Source organism: Indicator indicator, chromosome 17, assembly GCF_027791375.1.
Source record: "Indicator indicator isolate 239-I01 chromosome 17, UM_Iind_1.1, whole genome shotgun sequence".
Lineage (NCBI taxonomy): Eukaryota > Metazoa > Chordata > Aves > Piciformes > Indicatoridae > Indicator > Indicator indicator.
Genome location: NC_072026.1, coordinates 2,635,209 through 2,653,710, shown reverse-complemented (window position 1 = coordinate 2,653,710; position 18,502 = coordinate 2,635,209). Strand labels below are relative to the sequence as shown.

Below are 18,502 nucleotides of genomic sequence, written 5' to 3'. Positions count from 1 at the left end.
ACAGGCAGTGACCAAAGACTAAAGTATAAAACTTCTTGAAAGTCCTTACCAAGAATTACTGATTGTTTGGTTTTACTTGCATGTGTAACTCGTGTTACCATAGGGCTGCTTATGGGTGGAAACATTTTCAGAATTTTAGGTGAAAGAATAACAAAATAATAAAGCAAAGTGAATTGTAGGAAGTGCTGCATGCTTTTTTTCTTCATGTTTTGTATAAATATTTCTGTTTGTCAGTGTGAGACATTAAAACAAGTCAACACGATGACACTTTTCAATATAAATTCTAATTTTGCTTTTATTGCAGCTGTTTGTGAATGAACTTAGCTGAATATGGATCCTGGTGGTGGAAGTCTTAGACTGCAAACACAAGAATCCAAAATGCCTCACACTATGATTATGCAGGATTTTGGTAAACGTTTCAACTATTAAAAATAATTAATAAAATCAAGACTGTTTTGCAAGTTTTTGCTATATGTTTATAAATGAGTTAACTTTATTAATGCTGTTTGCATGACTTTTGGAAGAAAATTCAAAATTAAGGTAGTTTAGAATATGTCTTTTTATACTTTGATTGCTGATCTTGAAACGGTCACTTCTTACAAAACACTGAAGTAATTCTGAAAATAAAGAAATCTGTGACCCAAAGTGCTCTGGCTGAGACAAAAAATCATCTGGAATTCAGTGGTTTTGTGGTGCATGTGCTTCTGCTTCAAATCACATTGACTGCTTGTCACATCTTCAACATATGGGAGAGGTAAATGGCACCCAGTAAAGGATGGAAATGAACACACAAGCTTTGTGTGCTTACCTGGAGTGTCCTTCAGAGTCTTTCAGTAAATGTGCTGGGAAATGATGTCTTTGTCTTTGTGACAACAGATTATTTGCCAACAGACTATTATGTAGGCAGCAATTTACAGATCTGGCTAAATCTGCATGGTCACATGTGTTTAGAAGTTTTCTGTCAAGAACATCAATCTTGGGACTGCACTGATGTATGAAAACTTGCTTCTAAATTGATTTTTTTCCCTTTTTTTTTTCTTTTTAATGGGCACTCTTTTATTTGGTGGCAGTGCTAAATAATCTCAGCAGTTTCGAAGGTTTAGCGAAAGGACAGCAAGAAATCTCCCCTTTTTTCTTTGTGAGTCTCTATTTCTGCATTATGGCAGATGACAATCCTTTCCTTACTGGGAAGGGCCATGTCTTTGCTGTAACATGAATTAATATCCATCAGAGTATACCAAGATAATGGCATTTGCAGTACAATGCTGGGGATTGTTCTGAAAAGAACTATTTTCTTAAGGTTTTATTCATTAGGATTACAACTGCTATTCATGTGTGAAAATAATTCACTGTGCATTCTTTTTTATGTATACAAAAGTAGTCTGCAAATATGACTGGCCAGTGAAGTCTGTTAATCACAAACAGGTTTCTGCTTCTAGCCATTCCTTGCAGCGTGGCAAGTGGCTAGAAATTGTACTATAAATATTGCATATACCACTTACTTTTACCAAGGCCTGTGCTGCTAAAAGGATAAGAGTCCTTTACTGTGACAGTAATTAATGGACACTTCCAGTGTGATGCAAGCATTCTGTGAAGGGTCAAGTTGTTTTCCTTAATTTAAAGAGTACAGGCTGCTTTGCATACTCTTTCCTGGATGAAGTGCAAAGTGTAGGTTGTTGGAAAGAAACCGGTTTGTACATCTGTGTTTATATACAGTTAACCCATTCTTAGATAAACTTACTGCTAATGCGATGATGTTAACACTTTTCTCCTCATTCACAATTGTTCCATAGTGGCTGGAATGGCTGGCACTGCTCATATTGATGGAGACCATATTGTTGTATCAGTCCCCGAAGCTGTCCTAGTTTCTGATGTTGTTACCGATGATGGAATAACTCTTGATCATGGCTTAGCAGCTGAAGTTGTCCAAGGACCTGACATCATCACTGAAACTGATGTTGTAACAGAAGGTGTAATTGTTCCTGATTCTGTTTTGGAAGCTGATGTTGCCATTGAAGAAGCATTAGATACCAGTGATCATGTTTTGACTTCTGATCTAATAACAGAAACCGTTAGAGTTCCTGATCAGGTTTTTGTGGCTGATCTTGTTACGGGTCCTGATGGACATTTGGAGCATGTGGTGCAAGACTCTGTGTCAGGAGCTAACTCACCTACAATGGTTTCAGAAGAAGTTCTTGTAACGAACTCAGATTCTGAGGCAGTCATTCAAGCAGCTGGTACTGTTCCTGGCTCCACAGTGACTATAAAAACAGAAGATGATGATGATGGCAAGAGTACATCTGAAGACTACTTAATGATATCTTGTAAGTTAAACAAAGGTAGATATAAAGTAAAGGTAGATATATATGAAGTAGAAGTGGTCTAGTGGGGAGAAGTTATATAACTGGACTCTGCTACATTCTGGAAGTCTCAAGTAGTAATCTATTGCCCAGTTAATTCTTGGTGTCTGGATTTGGGTTTTCCTGATGAAAAAAAATCCATTATCACTGATACAGCAAGAAAGAGTATGACATTTGTGCCGTTGAGTGAATGAGTGTGTCTGTTTGTGCTTCTGAAACTAGATATTCCTGAAAAGGAAAGAAGACACATGAGGAAGTTACCCATTCCTCAGATTTTGAGTATAATACCCTTTTTTTTTTAATATGCAGGTGTGTTGCCATGTGTACATTTAACATCAAAATATGTTGGGTTTGCTCAACAAAGAAAAAAGCTTTTAAGATACCTGGCTCATAAAATTTTGTGTGTCCGTAAAATATTGTTGGTTTAGCTATACTGAAAATTACATTTGGCCTTTCGTTGTATGTTGTGCTGTTCTGGACTGAACTGGACATGAAAGGGTTGTGTGCATTAATTGATCAGCTGTCCAACACTGATAAGGAGCTGCCCCTGTCAGTTTCCACACAGCATTCAACTCAGAGGAAAGTGTATGGTCCTATACTGCATGTTGAGTGATAGCTACTGAAAGGACCTTAGATATCTTGTGTCTCTTCAGTGGTTCAGTGACACTCAAGGTATCCAGTTTTATTGTTAACAAATTTGGTAAAATGTATGATAGTTCATTTTAGATTTTTGGCTTATTGAAATGCGAGTAGGTCAAAACAGATTTTATTTAGTCAGAAGCAATATGTTAAAAAGAATGGCAATGCCAAGTGTGTCAAAGTGTCAATCTGTTCACAGCAAGCTGTGTTCATTAAGAGTTTCAAGACAGGACATGACTGGTTAGTGACTGTAATGATTTCAGTCTTCCATACCATTTATGTCCTTAAGGAAAAATATTTTTTAGTATTTGGTTTTTGTTCAGTGTAGGATGGGCAGCAGTGATTATTTTTTGTTTAATCATTCTGTCATTAATGCCATGTGTCACTAAGAGAAGTCAAAAAGGGTTTTTTGGAAAAAGAACTAAAGCCCTCTCAGCCTAAAAGCAAAGTACACCTGCAACAGAAAAATTCCTGTGTGTTTGTAACTAAAGGAGCACCAGTTTTACAGCCAGCTGTTCCACTGAAAAAAATTCCTCCTTTCTGACAGAGTACTTAGGATGAGTTGTGTTCTGTAACTGCCCTATTGCCAGCTGCGCCTTTGTGAGTGTAAGTAAAATCATCTTTGGAATTCCTTCTAAGACAGATAGTGTGATTGGTAATGATGATCGCTGCACTTAAACCACAGCATCTTCAACTTTCAATAGCAGTTACCCCACAACCCCAGCTGTGTCTGATTCACTTATAGTTTTGTCAAGTATCCATAAGACCAGTGACTTTTGTGATGTTTGGAAGCCAGTTTGAAACCTGGCCTTCAGCAGATCAGATTTATGGAATCACAGAATGGTCTGGGTTGGAAGGGACCTCCAAAGGTCATCTAGTCCAATCCCCTCTGCAGTAAGCAGTAAATATGTATCATGCAGTGAAGTAAATGTGTATCATTGTGGTATGTCTGAATAATCATAGTTGGTAGCTACATTCTTAATCTGGAATGTTATTTTAATTAGATAATTATGGAAATTAAAGAAGTCACAGCATCATAGAATTGTTTTGGTTGGTAAACACCTTTAAGATCAAATCCAGCCCAGCACTGCCAGGTCACCACTAAACCACATTCCTCAGCACCACATCTGCATGATTTTTCAATCCCTCCAGGGATGGTAACTCCACCACTGCCCTGGGCAGCCTGTTCCAGTGCTTGACAACCCTTTCCAGGAAGAAATTTTTCCTGGCATCCTACTTAAACCTCCTCTGGCACAACTTGAGGCCATTTCCTCTCATTCTGTTGCTTCCTAGCTGGGAGAAGAGACTGACTCCCATCCTTGCTCCAAGCACCTGAGAGGTGTATTGTCGTTGAGCTTTTTTACAATGTGAATCACACAAAAATGCTTATTTTAAAGAATCTCAAAATACTTTGCTGTCCTTTTATGAATTCAAGCATTTAGAAAGGAAAACTTCACGTAAACTGGCAGATCATGTCCATGGGGAATACTGCAGGCTGTTCCAGCTGGAAGACATTTTGGGGACATCTAAAATGCTGCATTTTAGGATGTGAAGCTGAGCTGAGTGTGGAATTTTAACTTACTTTACTCTTTTGTTGGGAGTTTCAGTTTCCATACACTGAAAGGTGATTTTTTTTCACTGTTCTAGGATGACAAACCCATGTAGATCTTTTATATACTATTGGTATTTGTATAATGAGTTTGTCCTGATAGTTCTGTAAAGTAGCAGTGTGTAATTATGTGGCTGGAACTTTTCACTAGAGGAATATCACCACTCTGTTAACAATCTCCATGCAGATGAATTCAGCTTTTTTAAAATCAGCCTGATAAGCATAAAGCTTAAAAATCTTTTTTTGCTACATTGACAGCATGTGCCACAGGATACACATGATCCCTTGGTTTAAATCTCCAGAATCCTTGTTTGAAAGAGACTTGTTGAAAAGGAAATTGATGCAGAATGAATGCATATGGTGTGATCACGAGCCCAGTCCATCTCCTCCAGAGGTGGGCAGACGCTGCAGAGTGCATCCTGCCGTGCCAGGGAGTGGTTGGCAGCCGTGGAGCTTAAAGCTTCCCCTTTTTTGTTTTTCAGGTTTGCGATATTCAGACCCACAGCGGATTGCCAGCTCCCGATCCGTGCGCTGGCCCTGCATGCACTATGTTGGTGACCTCATACCCACCAAAGAACAACACTGGAGCTGGCCTTTAGGGGTAAGGTACTGTTCCACCACCACCTCCTTTTTAGTGTATGACAATACAGTGTGACATCATTTGCTAAACATTTTAATATTACTACTCCTCTATTGTAACCTCTGAGCTATCAAATAAGTATATCAGACATCAGAAAAATCTGAGTAACTGCAGAGCCACAGGACTTATCTTGCCCTCACGTTAGCCCTATGGGCTCCTATGGTGGGTGTGATATCACCAGCATAGTGCATGCTGAGGCATCACATGAATTGGGAGTTGGCAATCCACGGTGAATCTGGACATCACACACCTGAAAAGAGCAAAGTCAGGTAAGTTTAACATTGGAAGCGTGCTGAGTTGTCCTTTAAGCCTTGTCTAGTCAGGAGGATTCAGCATGTATTTGTAAAGCTTCTCTGTGGTGTTTTTTTCAGTTAATTTTAAATGATGAGAGAATAATATGTAGTGCTTCTGGTGGATGAGTCAGATCTGGAAGACACTTTCATATTCCACTGACATAAAGCAAGCATTCTGTTCCTGGGAGCTATTGCTGGGAAAAGCCATCAGCTGCTTTAGCACTGATGGGCTGATGGTCTCTGCCTGAAGTCCTGCTACTTAGCATTTTCATTATCTGTTTTGGTAAAAAGTCCCAATATGTTGGAACTTGACAAAGATTACATGTCCTGCTGTGTTGTTTTCCCCCTATCAAAATGTGCTTCAAGATTAGATTGAAGCCATGAAATTTACTTCATAAAAGACAGCAATTTAAGCAATAGCAGTTGTGGGTTCAGTGCCTTTTGTTGTTGAGGTATCAAAGCTAAAGGCATCATGACAGTCAGTAGCAGAATTACCTTCTCAGTCCAGTGTGTAGTTTTCAGATGTTGTTACATTAGACTTGTGTTCTCAGAGAGGTGATTTCAGAAGCCCTGGATAAACAGGCTTCCTGACAGGTTTCCATTGCCGTAGCTCAAATATAGAGACTGAGGATCTTTGAAAATACACAGGATGGTTGATGGTGTGAAGTGACCACAAGATTTGAAAAATCATGTTGTATGTTTGCCCTTCTAAGACAAGGCCTCCTATTTTTTAAAGGATAGTGAAGATATGAGGGCTTTACTTGAAGTGGTAAACCACAGCATGTGAGTATATGTGCTGGATTCATGTATCTTACCTTATATTTTTGCCTGAATATACATATTCTTCTAAAGGGTGTAAAGTTACTTAGTTTTTTCTTTACCTAATCTTGTTGTGTTGCAATTGATGTCCTGTTATGGCAACTATCCACAATTGTGTGTTACTTTCTTACATTACCTCACCAGACATATTATGATGGACATGGTGATGGACAGTCATGTGTCACCCCGTAGCAGTTGGTAGTTGGGAATAGGCTGCTCAAGGAGGCTGTGGATACCTCCTCCCTGGGGGTGTTCAAGACCAGGTTGGAGGCATCCCTGCCCATGATGGGGAGGTTGAAGTAGATGACCTCTGAGGTGGTCCCTTCCAACCTGAGCCATTCTGTGATATAATTCTGTGAGGTTTTGCCATAATGAAAAGTTCTTATTACATACATGTGATTACTCCACTGCCCATTAGGAACTTACTGTTGTTAAATAACTTCCCAGTAGGGCTATATTGGTCTCTGTCAAACCAGTAACACACATCTGTAAATTTCTGAGGTTAGAAAAAGTTGGCATTGCTTGAGTTACAGATTTGAAAATAACTTCACTACCACCTACCAATTCTAAAATTACAGTAGCAGCTTACAATTAGTGATTTCTTCCACCAGCCTTTAAATATTCTTCCTGCATTTTGGCAGCATATCTAGTCGTGCAGCTATATACACATCATCACTCCTGCCTCATACTCCTGGTTCCCTTCAGTCCTTCCAAGACTCAGACATGCAGTGGAAGTGTTCATTGTCCTAAAATTAAATGTATGTCTGTCATTTTGAAGAATATGGATAAGAAATGTGTCTGTGGATAATCCTAAAAGCCATGCAGGAAAGAAAATGGTCTTGAATAGAGACACATATAGTCAATGTATGGAAATACTTTTTCCAAGCTAAGTACCTTTTAGCACCTTCCCTTTTCCTGTTAGCAGGGGGTGCATAATCCTCTCTTCTAATAACTCCATTCTGGCAGCACCAAAATTTCCATCATCTGCTGTAATAACTCTCCCATACTGGGTAAAAGATGTGCTAATAACCCAGTGCTGGTGAACTTACATGTCAAAGGACCATGCACACCTCTCTGCTTTGGCTTTTTCATCTGTGGTGTTCATACTCTTACTGTTCCCACTGTTGCGAAAGGTAACCCGAAGGCCATGCAGTACGTGGCACATTCTGACAGATGTTTGATGTGTTGATGTTGCTGGCATCCATTTCAGTAGAGATTTAGCGTGTTTTATTAAAAAGCAAAGCCTCTTTCCCCTGGGAATTTTTTGTTCTAGTGATCCAAGTTTGCTATTTTTCAGCAGTGCAATTAACCACTTACTTACAAAAAGAAATAGCTAAAACATAGCAGTTTTTCCATTTCATTGTCATCAAACTACATAATTTCTAGAGGTTCTAACATGAAATCAAATAGTTACTTGTACGTCATATCTAGTTCTGTCCTCAATAATGTATGATGCAGTCCAAGATTTGTGAAGTAGAGTTAAGGTTCCTCAATATGGGGATGAAAAATGCTATTAGTTGGATAGGTTTTTGCATGGAATCGTCTCTGGGGAGTGGGAACAGCTGGGTTTTGGGATTGCTGTGGTGGATTCCTGCCATGCTGCAGGAAAGGTTCTGAGCCACCTTGCATGACTGCCTGGATTACCTCAGTATACCAGGCTGTAGTCTGAAGTAGTTCAAAGCAGCTCTTCAAGAGCTGCACTGAGGCCAGCAAACTTAAGAGGGGGTTTGGGAACGACCACAGGCATGCCAAGGTAAACCAGCCTGAGTAAGTCTCTCTTCTTAGTCACACTACTGTCACTTTGATATTGATTGTAATAATTATTTACCTAGTAGGCACATATTTTAATGTTCTGTATGCAGTGAATTGCTGTTTCTGTGGAATGCATTTAATTCAGATCTTGTTTCTGTTCTGTGGAATTCTGCTGTGTTTCCAGTTCTTCATCAGGTGTTAGGCATTGCACAGGTCTGTGCTGGCCAGCTGCACAGGAGCTAATGTTATCCACTGAGAGAAGTGTGTTGGCAGTGCAGGTGTCAGAGAGGTGCTTAGTTCAGTGGCCTCTCTACTGGCAGTTTGGGGCATATGTATGGATATCTGTATGAATACCCTTTCTACCAAAGTTGTGTTAGTTTTACGCTTTCGATAGCTTTAGTGTACTTTTTGTTGTAGAATTGATGAGCATTGCATAGGTACATGATATATGTGTTATATATATAAGCAATATGTAGACAAAATAATCAGAGTGACTGAGTTGCATAAAGAAGGAGAAGTCACACTTAGCAATATTTGGATTTGTTGTCCCTGAATCCTTGAATCATTCTGATTGTCCAGCAGCCTTCATTAATGTCTATGTTTTCTAGTGGATGAGATCACCATGTCTTTCAGGCTGAAGATGTAGTCACGGTTTTGATGCATGCTTCTTTAAGTGGGAATGTACTAATCATCATCAGTAGTTTCAGTTACTAAACTTTAGTCACCTGTATCTTAGAGTAACAAAATATTTTGGGACTCTTAGACTTGTGACAGGCAATTCTGGATTAATTTTTAACATTTTTTTAAGAGATGCTTAATTGCACTTATTGATACATTTTTGCTAAGTGTTATAGTTTCGAACATAAGCAATTACCATATTCTCTTTGAGACAAGCTCCCTCTTGTGATCCTAATTCTGTAATTTTTGTTGTGTTTCCTGAGTTGCTATAAAATGGGTACTGAGCTTCTGGAGTCTCTTAGGTATCTTGAGATTAACTCTTTTGTAAAGGCCTTTTGTGAACACAAACCTTTATTGTGCATGAGGATAATAGCAGAGAAAATCATGCTGCTCATTACTTTGACTTGGAAAAAATGTTTTTGAACTTCATTATTATTCTCTTATCTTTACAGTGGATGATGTTGGAGAAAAATTGGACCATATAGGAAGCACTCCCTTAAAAATCAGTACCGAGGTGACAAACGATGATGTTGCTAAAGATGATGGGTTTGGTTCAGAAGTTATCAAAGTGTACATATTTAAAGCTGAAGCCGAAGATGATGTTGAAATAGGTATCCTTTAAATTCTGTGCATTATGAAGTATTTTAGGGTCTTTTTCTTGTTCTTAATTTCATGTAATCCACTGTCTTGAATGTTGTGTACAAGTGCTGTTTGTGGAGGCTGCCCATATGTGGTAAATACTGAGGGTGTATTAGTCTTGAGTTCTTTTTTTATTAGCAGTGTTTATTTTCAGGCAACCAGAGCCCAAATGTTGAAGTGGTTGGGTGTCTGCAGATGGTTTTCAGCTGCAGCTTTTCTCTGATGTTGCAAGACTCTTTCAGCACAGAAAAGCCTCTAGAGTGGATTCCTCTCATTGAACAGTCTTTGGTGGCCTTAATACAGAAGGAAGATTGCTGGAGCTTTACACACAGGGTTGTTTACAAACTAACCAAGCAGCTCACAGTTCCTCTGCAGTTTTCTTCTGTTCTGTTCATCATAGCTTGTAAAAACAGAGTTCCTCATACAGTTGTCCTCAGACCTGAAACCTGTGTCTTGCTGTACTTTATCCTTTGCATTTAGGTACTGAATCTCTGCCTCACTGGAACATGTTTGGCCTGGAGCCCTAGAGCCACTCACAGGGCAAATCAGCCTGCCTCTGTTCTTCCTAGAACGGAGTAGGGAGTTCATCTCCCACAGCTTGGTGGCATTGGCCTGGATGTGCTGTGAAAATCTCCAGCTCTAGACAGAGCCACAGATTTGATCAGCAAAGTCAACCAATGATTAACAATCCTGGCACTGTTGCTCAAGTAGCTTGAACTGCTACTTAAGGAAACTTTTGGCTGTTTGCTGCCTTCATTTTTCTTCTCTGAGGAACAAGTCATCATTTTGGCTCAAGTTAATGGCAAAACCAGGATTGTTCCAGGGATGATCAGGCTGCTAGCTAGTAGGACAGCTGGCTTTGGTTTTCTGTCTCCCAGAGTAGGTTCAGAGTTAGTTAAACTTTCTTAAGACTTGCTTGGTATCTTTTGCAGGGCAATGCAGTGTAGATTTAGGACCCTGTTTATCGAGTCCTTCACAAAGTTGCCAAAGTAACTTCCCATGTTTTGCTATCCTGTTTGGAACAGACGGTATCTCATGTGGCTGAAGATGTGTGAGTGTTTCTGTAAGGCCCTGGGACTTTGGCTATTTCATCCTTAAATCCTCCAGTATGAGAATGTGGTTGTGAAGACCACGTGCTTCCTAAGACCATGGGGAAAAGATCTAGAGAAGCAGCATCTTAACATCCGTTCTTTGTTCTGACATCTGTTTCACCTGCTACTTCCAACATGCATTGCCAGGACCTGCTCTTGAAATACAGTTTCTTCCCCTGGGGATAGGTTGTTAGTTTTGAGGGACAGGCTGCTAATGCAGTAGCAGGAGGAATCAAAATCTCTATGCCTCAAACTAATTTGCAGCAAGGATATTCTCATCAGCTACTCTGAGTGCTTCTGATGCAGCCATGAGGCAGTACTGGCAAATTACCCCATTATTACTGGTGAGTGCTTCTCCTGGGAAAGAGCTGATTGTGTGGTAGTGAATGTTTGCTGCTCAGCAGTAAGAAATACAGGACCCAAGATGATTGTCTTCACAAAGAATGTTTGAGATTCAGGGTTACCTGTTAGCAGTAGTAGGTGTTCAAGCATCATCTTCTGCCATGGGGTGTGGTTTATATCATCACAGGTGGCACACCTTGCAATGGAGATTATTTCTCTTTTAGTTATTCAGAGTTACCCTAGCTGTTTCAAACTATCATCATGACCATTGGTGGTGGCAGGCAAGGACTCTTAATTTAGCAGGCGTTAGCTGCAGCTTCTCACTGTTCAGTCCCTGAGATGCATGGAAGACTAAGCATCAATATTTATCTGCCACCTCTCAGACTCAAGCATCAATACCAACATCCAGGCTGCAGCGTGATCTTTTGCCTCTCTGAAGTCTGTCAGTAGGCCAAAGCTTGTTAGTCATCTAGAGCAGAACTGGGCAGTTGTTCTCATTCTTTCCAGCTTCAGACTGTTGTCTCCAGGGCTCTGGTGCAGCACCTTATGCCCTTGCTAGTCTTTATCTCTAGATACTGGGTTTGTTGCTGAAGTGATTGGCAGTGACATTTGCTGCCAGTCACTTCAACAACAAAACCATTATCTAGAGATGTGTGACCCCAGTATAAATTACTGCTCAAGCCTGCATAGTGAGTCAGAGACATAAGCATAATCTTTGTAAGAAAAATCGCCTAAGAATCAGATTGCAAGGTGAATAAGCAGGATTTTGGAAGAGGAAGAGGTATAAGAATTACTTGTCCACATCTCAAGAGAATTAAAAGACTATGTTTGGGGCAGAGTTAGAATCAGAGTCCTTTCTTTGGTGGGCACAGGCAGGCATGTGTTTCCCTTCACACCTGCCTGAGTTCACTGCTAGCATGAATCAAAGGATCTTGATCCTTCTTGGGTACTGGTTGTTCAGTCCTGAACTTATCAGGACACACTGAGAGATCTTTTTCCTTATCTGCTCCAAAATGTTTACCTCACAAGCTTTTATGACAAATATGGATGTAAAAGCATTTGGTTAGAGTTTTATGAAATAGCTTTGTTGTATGTAAGAAAAAAATACTAAAATCTGAAATTAATCTTGACAGTGGCTTTGTTTACATTTACTTAATGTGTTTAACTTCTTTTTGTTAAAGGTGGGACAGAAATTGTCACAGAGAGCGACTTTCACAATGGACATTCTGTAGCTGGAGTAATTGAACAAGGAGGTGTTGGTAGAATGCAACGAGAAAAAATGGTTTACATGGCTGTTAAGGACTCTTCTCAGGAAGATGAAGATATCAGTAAGCATGATAAGAAACATTTTTGTTTCTCATCCTGTTTTGTCCAACAATACAAACACCATTCTCAAGGACTTCTTCAGTTTTACTGAAGGGTTCTTCAGCCTGAAGTAGTTGAAAACAAAGCTTTTCTTCCCTAAAAAAATAAAAAAATCCAGGCTACAATTGTTTTTGAATAATGCACTTTGTGCCTACTGTATCCAATCATTTAATTATTTATATTAAATTAAACATGTCCATGGATAAAGTTAATGAGGTTAGTCACATTTCTTATTCTTCCATTTTAATAACCATGTTTAATCAGCTTCCTGGCAAAGTAGCAAATCAGTGTCGTCAGTTACAAGCTGCTAGGTTTGTGTGTTTGAATTTGTGTTGGTGTTTGGCTTGGGTTTGTATTTATTGATAACGGTTTTTTTCTCTCGAAGGAAGGTCTGAATAAACACTAATCCCCTAAGGAAAGGGGTGGTTCTAAATGCCAAAGGAAGCAAAGTCATTTAGAACAGGTATCAGAGTGAGAGCAAAGTAAATGAAGGGCTATTTAGGATGAGCTGATAAAACTAAAGATTTCTTCTTCTCCTTTAACCCAGGCTGTGCTGAAATAGCAGATGAAGTTTATATGGAAGTTATTGTAGGTGAAGAAGAAGCTACATCGCTTCCAGACACACAGATTGAAGACTCTAGCGTGAATAAAACTTTTGTCCCTGTTGCTTGGGCTGCTGCTTACGGTAGGAACCTTTATGCTTATTTCCTGCAGTCTCGTTATTTTCTCTCTAACCTGTCTTCCAGAATCTCTGTGCAAATGTGATAATCTCTTACTTTCCTCTAGGGGTTTGGAAGCAGCTCCTCCTGATCTCTTACCAGTCTCTTTTCTGAGATAGAAGGGAAATCTGTTAGGAGAATTTCTATACTATTCCCAGTTCTAGCTCGGATGTACAGAACATGTGGCTTTTAATGGTTGTTTAAGCTGACTTTGAAGATCTTAGAGAAGCAAGGATAGCCTGAAGTATTTTATGTCAGCTTTAGGAGAAAGGTTAAAAAACTGGGAAAAGGGAATGGTGGGAATAAATGTGTAAACATGTTCCTAATAATTTCAGTTTATCTATCTGTTTTAAGCCTGTTAGTTCTTCAAATTAGAAACAAAAAGAAAAAAGGTAATTTGTTCTATGCAGCCATGCTTTCAAATATCTTACCAGGATATATTGCAAATTCTGAATATTACTGTATGCCATATTCTTTTCTCTGATTTTGGCATGTTAAGTGTATATTAAGAGGTCATCCATGGTTTATGTTATAATTAAGCAAGTTAATTAAAATTCATTGGTGTGATATTTCTCAGTATTTGGGCCAATAAAGTGGTTTATAACCACAAAGCCTTGCCAAGTGTTTCCAATCCAAATGAGGAATATACTCGTAAGGTATTTCTTCTCCATCTCCCAGAACTTTGTGGCACCTTGCATAGATGAGTTCTGAGCAGCTGATAAGGTGCAGGTCTTCCTATCTGCCTAGTTCTGCTCCAGAGAGATCAAGTACTTCTGTCTCAAGAACAAACGTAGTATTTCAGATAACCTCCTTTCTGGATTGCAGTTTGAGGTTAAATACAAGGTTAAAAGTTTCCAGAAACAAGCATATTAATTAAGCCAAGCAGGGAAGACAGTCAGCATGGGGAGCATGCAAAGAGTTTTAGTGGATATCAAATATTCACAGAGATGGGATTTCATTTCCTGGGGCTCTTAATTGCAAAACACTGAACCGATTGAGAACTGCACATAGAGTTAAGTTAAGCAAGAGTTCGTAGCAGCTACGTCACTTTTCTCACATTATCAGACTTGAAAGCCATTACCTTTGAAAAGGTATTTGAAAAGAATTTTAATTTGTAATGACTAAAATACCCTTCTCTGCAGGAGATGAAAGAAGGGTACCCAGAAGATACGAAGATGGTCAAGCGGCAGGTAAGAACACGTACCTGTGCTTGGCACAGCAGTAAACCTAACTTGCTGCCTTTAAGAAACACAGACATTGGTTTGTGTCAGGTCTCTGCATCAGTGAATACAAAAAACTAGCCATAAAGTACATACTGAAGGACTCCAAGGTCTTTCTCTACTGTTTTGAGATGAGAACAATTCTAGATGTCTTCAGGACTTCAGGGTGGGTGGGGAAGCTGGAAGGATTTGCCAGGATTTTTAATACAGTTTTTTAATCAGTAGAGATGAGGGAGTTGTTAAGTAAAACTAAGTTAAATGAAACACCCAGCATAGCTCATGAGAAATTAATGTCTTCAGAAGTGTGAGAAATCAAGGAGTATATTTAACAATCAGTATTGAAACAATGCTGTTAACTGACTTCTGCCAGCAAAAAGAGATAGTGTTCTCTGTTGGCACTCTTCTGTTAATATCTGTTTGTTGTAGAGCAATGGGTGGTGTTTTTTTAGAGCAAGTAGATAATGCTGCTGTGCAATTCCAGTCATCAGTCCCAAAGGAAGCGTTGTTTAAGGTTTTTTATGGTGTCTAATTTTTGTTTCTAGGGAATAACTTGGATACACGATTAGAAAACAAAAACGGTAATGCAACACAGTACCTGCAGATTTGTGATAGCATTAGCACTAATAGAGTGCTCAAACAAAAAACCAAGAAAAGGAGGAGAGGAGAGGCCAGGCAATGGCAAACAGGTAAACACTGTATGGTTACGCGTCTTGTCACGGAGTGGCACTTACGCCTCCACTGGGCCTTCTGGTTTTCTTTAAGCCGATGCAGAATTAAAAGCTATAAACAATGATTTGCATATTTCCTGTGTCCTTCCCCCCTCCAATTCTGTGCGTAGCAAATGTAACAATTTCTGCTATTCAGAATCAGCACACTTAGGGCTGCTGCAGTTCATTTGAATATTGCAAGCTCTTAGAAAGCCGCCATGGGTTTGTTCACCGCCCGTACGGTGTTACTGATCTGTGTGAGCGGTTTCTAAAGCAGAACTGCCTAAACTATAGGTGCTGTGGATTGGTTGTTTTTAAACTGCTGAACCATTCTCTGCCTGCTGCAAGTGTAAGTGCATGAATCTGAACAGCAGTTGGCTGATTTAAAGCTTCTTAATCAGTAAACTTGTTTCCTTCATAACTTATTTTTGTTTGTTTAAAAACAGCTGTTATAATAGGTCCTGATGGACAGCCCTTAACAGTTTACCCTTGTCATATTTGTGGGAAAAAATTTAAATCCAGAGGATTCTTGAAAAGGCACATGAAGAATCATCCAGATCACATGATCAAGAAGAAGTACCAGTGTACAGACTGTGACTTTACAACCAACAAAAAAGTAAGTTTCCACAATCACCTGGAAAGCCATAAACTTATAAATAAAGTTGATAAAACCCATGAGTTTACAGAATACACGAGAAGATACAGAGAAGCAAGCCCCTTGAGCTCTAATAAACTCATACTGAGGGACAAAGAGCCTAAACTGCACAAGTGCAAATATTGTGACTATGAAACTGCAGAGCAGGGACTACTCAACAGACATCTGCTCGCAGTTCACAGTAAGAACTTCCCACATGTATGTGTGGAGTGTGGGAAAGGATTCCGTCACCCATCAGAGCTGAAAAAGCATATGAGGACCCACACTGGGGAAAAGCCATACCAGTGTCAGCACTGTGTCTTCAGGTGTGCTGATCAGTCCAACCTGAAAACCCACATCAAAACCAAACACGGGACTGATCTGCCCTTTAAATGCGAGCACTGTCCCCAGGCGTTCACAGACGAGAAAGAACTGCAGCAGCACACAGAGTTATTCCAAGGGCATAAGACTCACCAGTGTCCTCATTGTGACCATAAGAGCACCAATTCGAGTGACCTGAAGCGACACATTATTTCAGTGCACACAAAGGATTTTCCCCACAAGTGCGAGGTCTGTGAGAAAGGCTTCCACCGCCCGTCCGAGCTCAAAAAGCATAGCGAGACCCATAAAGGTAAAAAGGTCCATCAGTGTAGGCACTGTGACTTCAAAACCTCAGATCCTTTTGTACTTAGCGGGCACATCCTCTCGGTTCACACCAAGGACCTGCCTTTTAAATGCAAAAGATGTAAAAGAGGATTTAGGCAGCAAACTGAACTGAAGAAGCACATGAAGACCCACAGCGGGAGGAAGGTTTATCAGTGCCAGTATTGTGAGTACAGCACCACGGACGCGTCGGGCTTCAAGCGGCATGTCATATCCATACACACTAAAGACTACCCACACAGGTGTGAGTATTGCAAAAAGGGATTCCGTAGGCCATCTGAAAAAAATCAGCATATAATGAGGCACCACAAAGAGGCCATCCTGTAATATATCATCTCCAGAAGGAAGCAATTTAGAAACTGTGATATGCTAATTGGGGAAAAAAAAAAATCTCTCATGAACTGTTTCTCCTGGTTTCAAAGCTTGATATTAAATCATAACTTTACATTCTTTGTATTAAAAGTCTTAAAAGTATTAGGGTTGACAGGGGATCTCATAGCCCTATGATTGTTGCTTATCAGAACCTGAAGAGCACTGTGGAATGCGGAAGGATGGATGAATGTCTTAAATTTGCAGAAAGATGGATGAATGTCTTCAGAGTAATAGTGTTACACATTGTTAAGCTAGAGAAGGCAAAGCCAGGTGGTTGTGTTACCAGTTTTGTCAGAAACAGCACTTGTCTCCAATAGGAAAACAGTTCAGATGGGCGGCGTGGGGGGGATTTACAACCAAGTCTAACTTGTGCAGTTGAAGAGGGGAGTGTCAGTCACTTAATCACAGCGGTTTTAAATCGTGCCTGGAACTTAAAATTCCAGAACTGGTCAAATCTGGGGGGGGAGCGGGGGAGTTGTCCCTTCTTTTTTTTTTTAACGTGTTTTGGGTTTGTTTTGTTTTTTAAAGCATTTCATTGGGAAACATTTTTGTTTCCTTTATTAGTTTAGGTCCAACAAATAATTTTGTAATGGTTTTCAAAGCTGCTAACCTATTCTATTGCAGGATATGATGTTTAAGATAGAGCATTATGTTATGATCTCAAAGGTGGTCTTCTGGTGCTAGGGTTAAAGATGTCTATGTATATAATTTCCCTTTTTTTATCTGAAACTGCAGTTGAATGTTTTTCAGTATGGCACATATAACAAAATTAACTTTTGAATTTGACTTTTTTTTTTTTTCTTTTTTTAAGGATAAAATGGATGCAGCTCAAAGTGTTGGGGCTCAACACTGATCTTTTTTCTCACTACTTAAAAATCTTCTCTAAAAAAAAAAAAAAGAATAAGAAAAACAGTTGAAAAATGTAGGGGTTTTTAATTCAAATGCAAAGTGCTTAGGAGTTCTTTAGGGTGGTGTTCTTAACAGGTATGGCTGTTATTGTCCTACTTCCTGATAGGAAATTTTCAATATAGACATAAAGTTGCACCTTTTAATCAATTCTTTAATGGAAAAAAAAATAAATGTATACCGTACTATAAATGTGCATTTTCAATCTGTAAAGAAAGTATATATGCAGTATTTAACCAGAGAAATAAGCTGCCACTAGAGTTTGGAGGTGGATCTTCAGTTTCCAGTGTATCCATTGCAAATATGCATCCCTTTAAACAATGCTTTGTGTTAGCATGCTGCAAATCAAATGGCGCTTAATATAACGAGCTGGTCTAGGGCTATTTAATGAAAAACCTGTTCATAAATGTTATGCATATAATGTGTATTTTTTACTTTTTTTAGTTGCTTCATGTTTGCACATAGCTGTTCACATGATAAATTGTACCTTCATGCTATATCGTGGCTTTGTGTTTCAGATAATGGTCATATTTTGGTTTTATTTTGGGTTTGTTTTTTTGGGGGGTTTTGGATTTTTTGCACCAGATGAGAATCAGTTCCTTGAGAATAAATTTTTTTTTATATTTCTAAACTTCAGAAAGTTGAATTTGGGAAATCTCTTAGAAAAAACTACGTGTTTTATGTGGCTGTAAAAAATGATGTACACGCTGTAAAATAAGATTGTCACTGTTCTGTGGGATTATGATTTCTAAATGTGTTACTCATCGTAACGGGCATACAATAAAATGCATCTCTTGCACTCCAAAGCTTTTGGAGTTTGCTTTTCATTTGTGGCCTTTGGGAAAGACTCATCCTGTGTAAATTTGCCTCATCTGATCAGTCACTAATTAATGTGTGATAACAGCTCGAGTGAACAGGTTGTTGGCACTGTATTTGTCAGACTGGGGGGTGGGGGGAGAATTTTGGGGGTTTATTTTGACTGATGCTTTGAAGTTGCAGGTAGTGCATTTGTGCTGACTTCTGAAACAACTGAAATGTGACTGACGTTCCTTTG

The 18,502-nt window shown here is 39.3% G+C and overlaps 1 protein-coding gene across 2 annotated transcripts; it reads left to right on the top strand.

Moving 5' to 3' along the window:
* Positions 1-330: 330 nt before the first annotated feature.
* ZNF711 (zinc finger protein 711) lies at positions 331-16,772 on the top strand. Of its 2 annotated transcripts, XM_054388480.1 has the most exons (8): positions 331-409; positions 1,794-2,324; positions 9,243-9,401; positions 12,044-12,190; positions 12,775-12,912; positions 14,089-14,136; positions 14,709-14,852; positions 15,320-16,772. In XM_054388480.1, exons 1-8 carry the CDS (start codon positions 331-333, stop codon positions 16,495-16,497), a joined length of 2,424 nt encoding a protein of 807 aa, XP_054244455.1. In that variant the 3' UTR covers positions 16,498-16,772. The 2 variants fall into 2 exon arrangements, with proteins under 2 accessions (XP_054244455.1, XP_054244457.1); XM_054388482.1 differs by lacking the exon at positions 12,775-12,912.
* Positions 16,773-18,502: the final 1,730 nt, after the last annotated feature.

Excerpts from the sequence above, each read along its gene's own strand:
- ZNF711 (XM_054388480.1), top strand. The coding sequence starts at position 331 with ATGGATCCTGGTGGTGGAAGTCTTAGACTGCAAACACAAGAATCCAAA. Across the intron at positions 410-1,793 it reads TATGATTATGCAGGATTTTG|TGGCTGGAATGGCTGGCACT; the intron begins GTAAACGTTTCA and ends ATTGTTCCATAG. Across the intron at positions 2,325-9,242 it reads AGACTACTTAATGATATCTT|TGGATGATGTTGGAGAAAAA; the intron begins GTAAGTTAAACA and ends TTATCTTTACAG.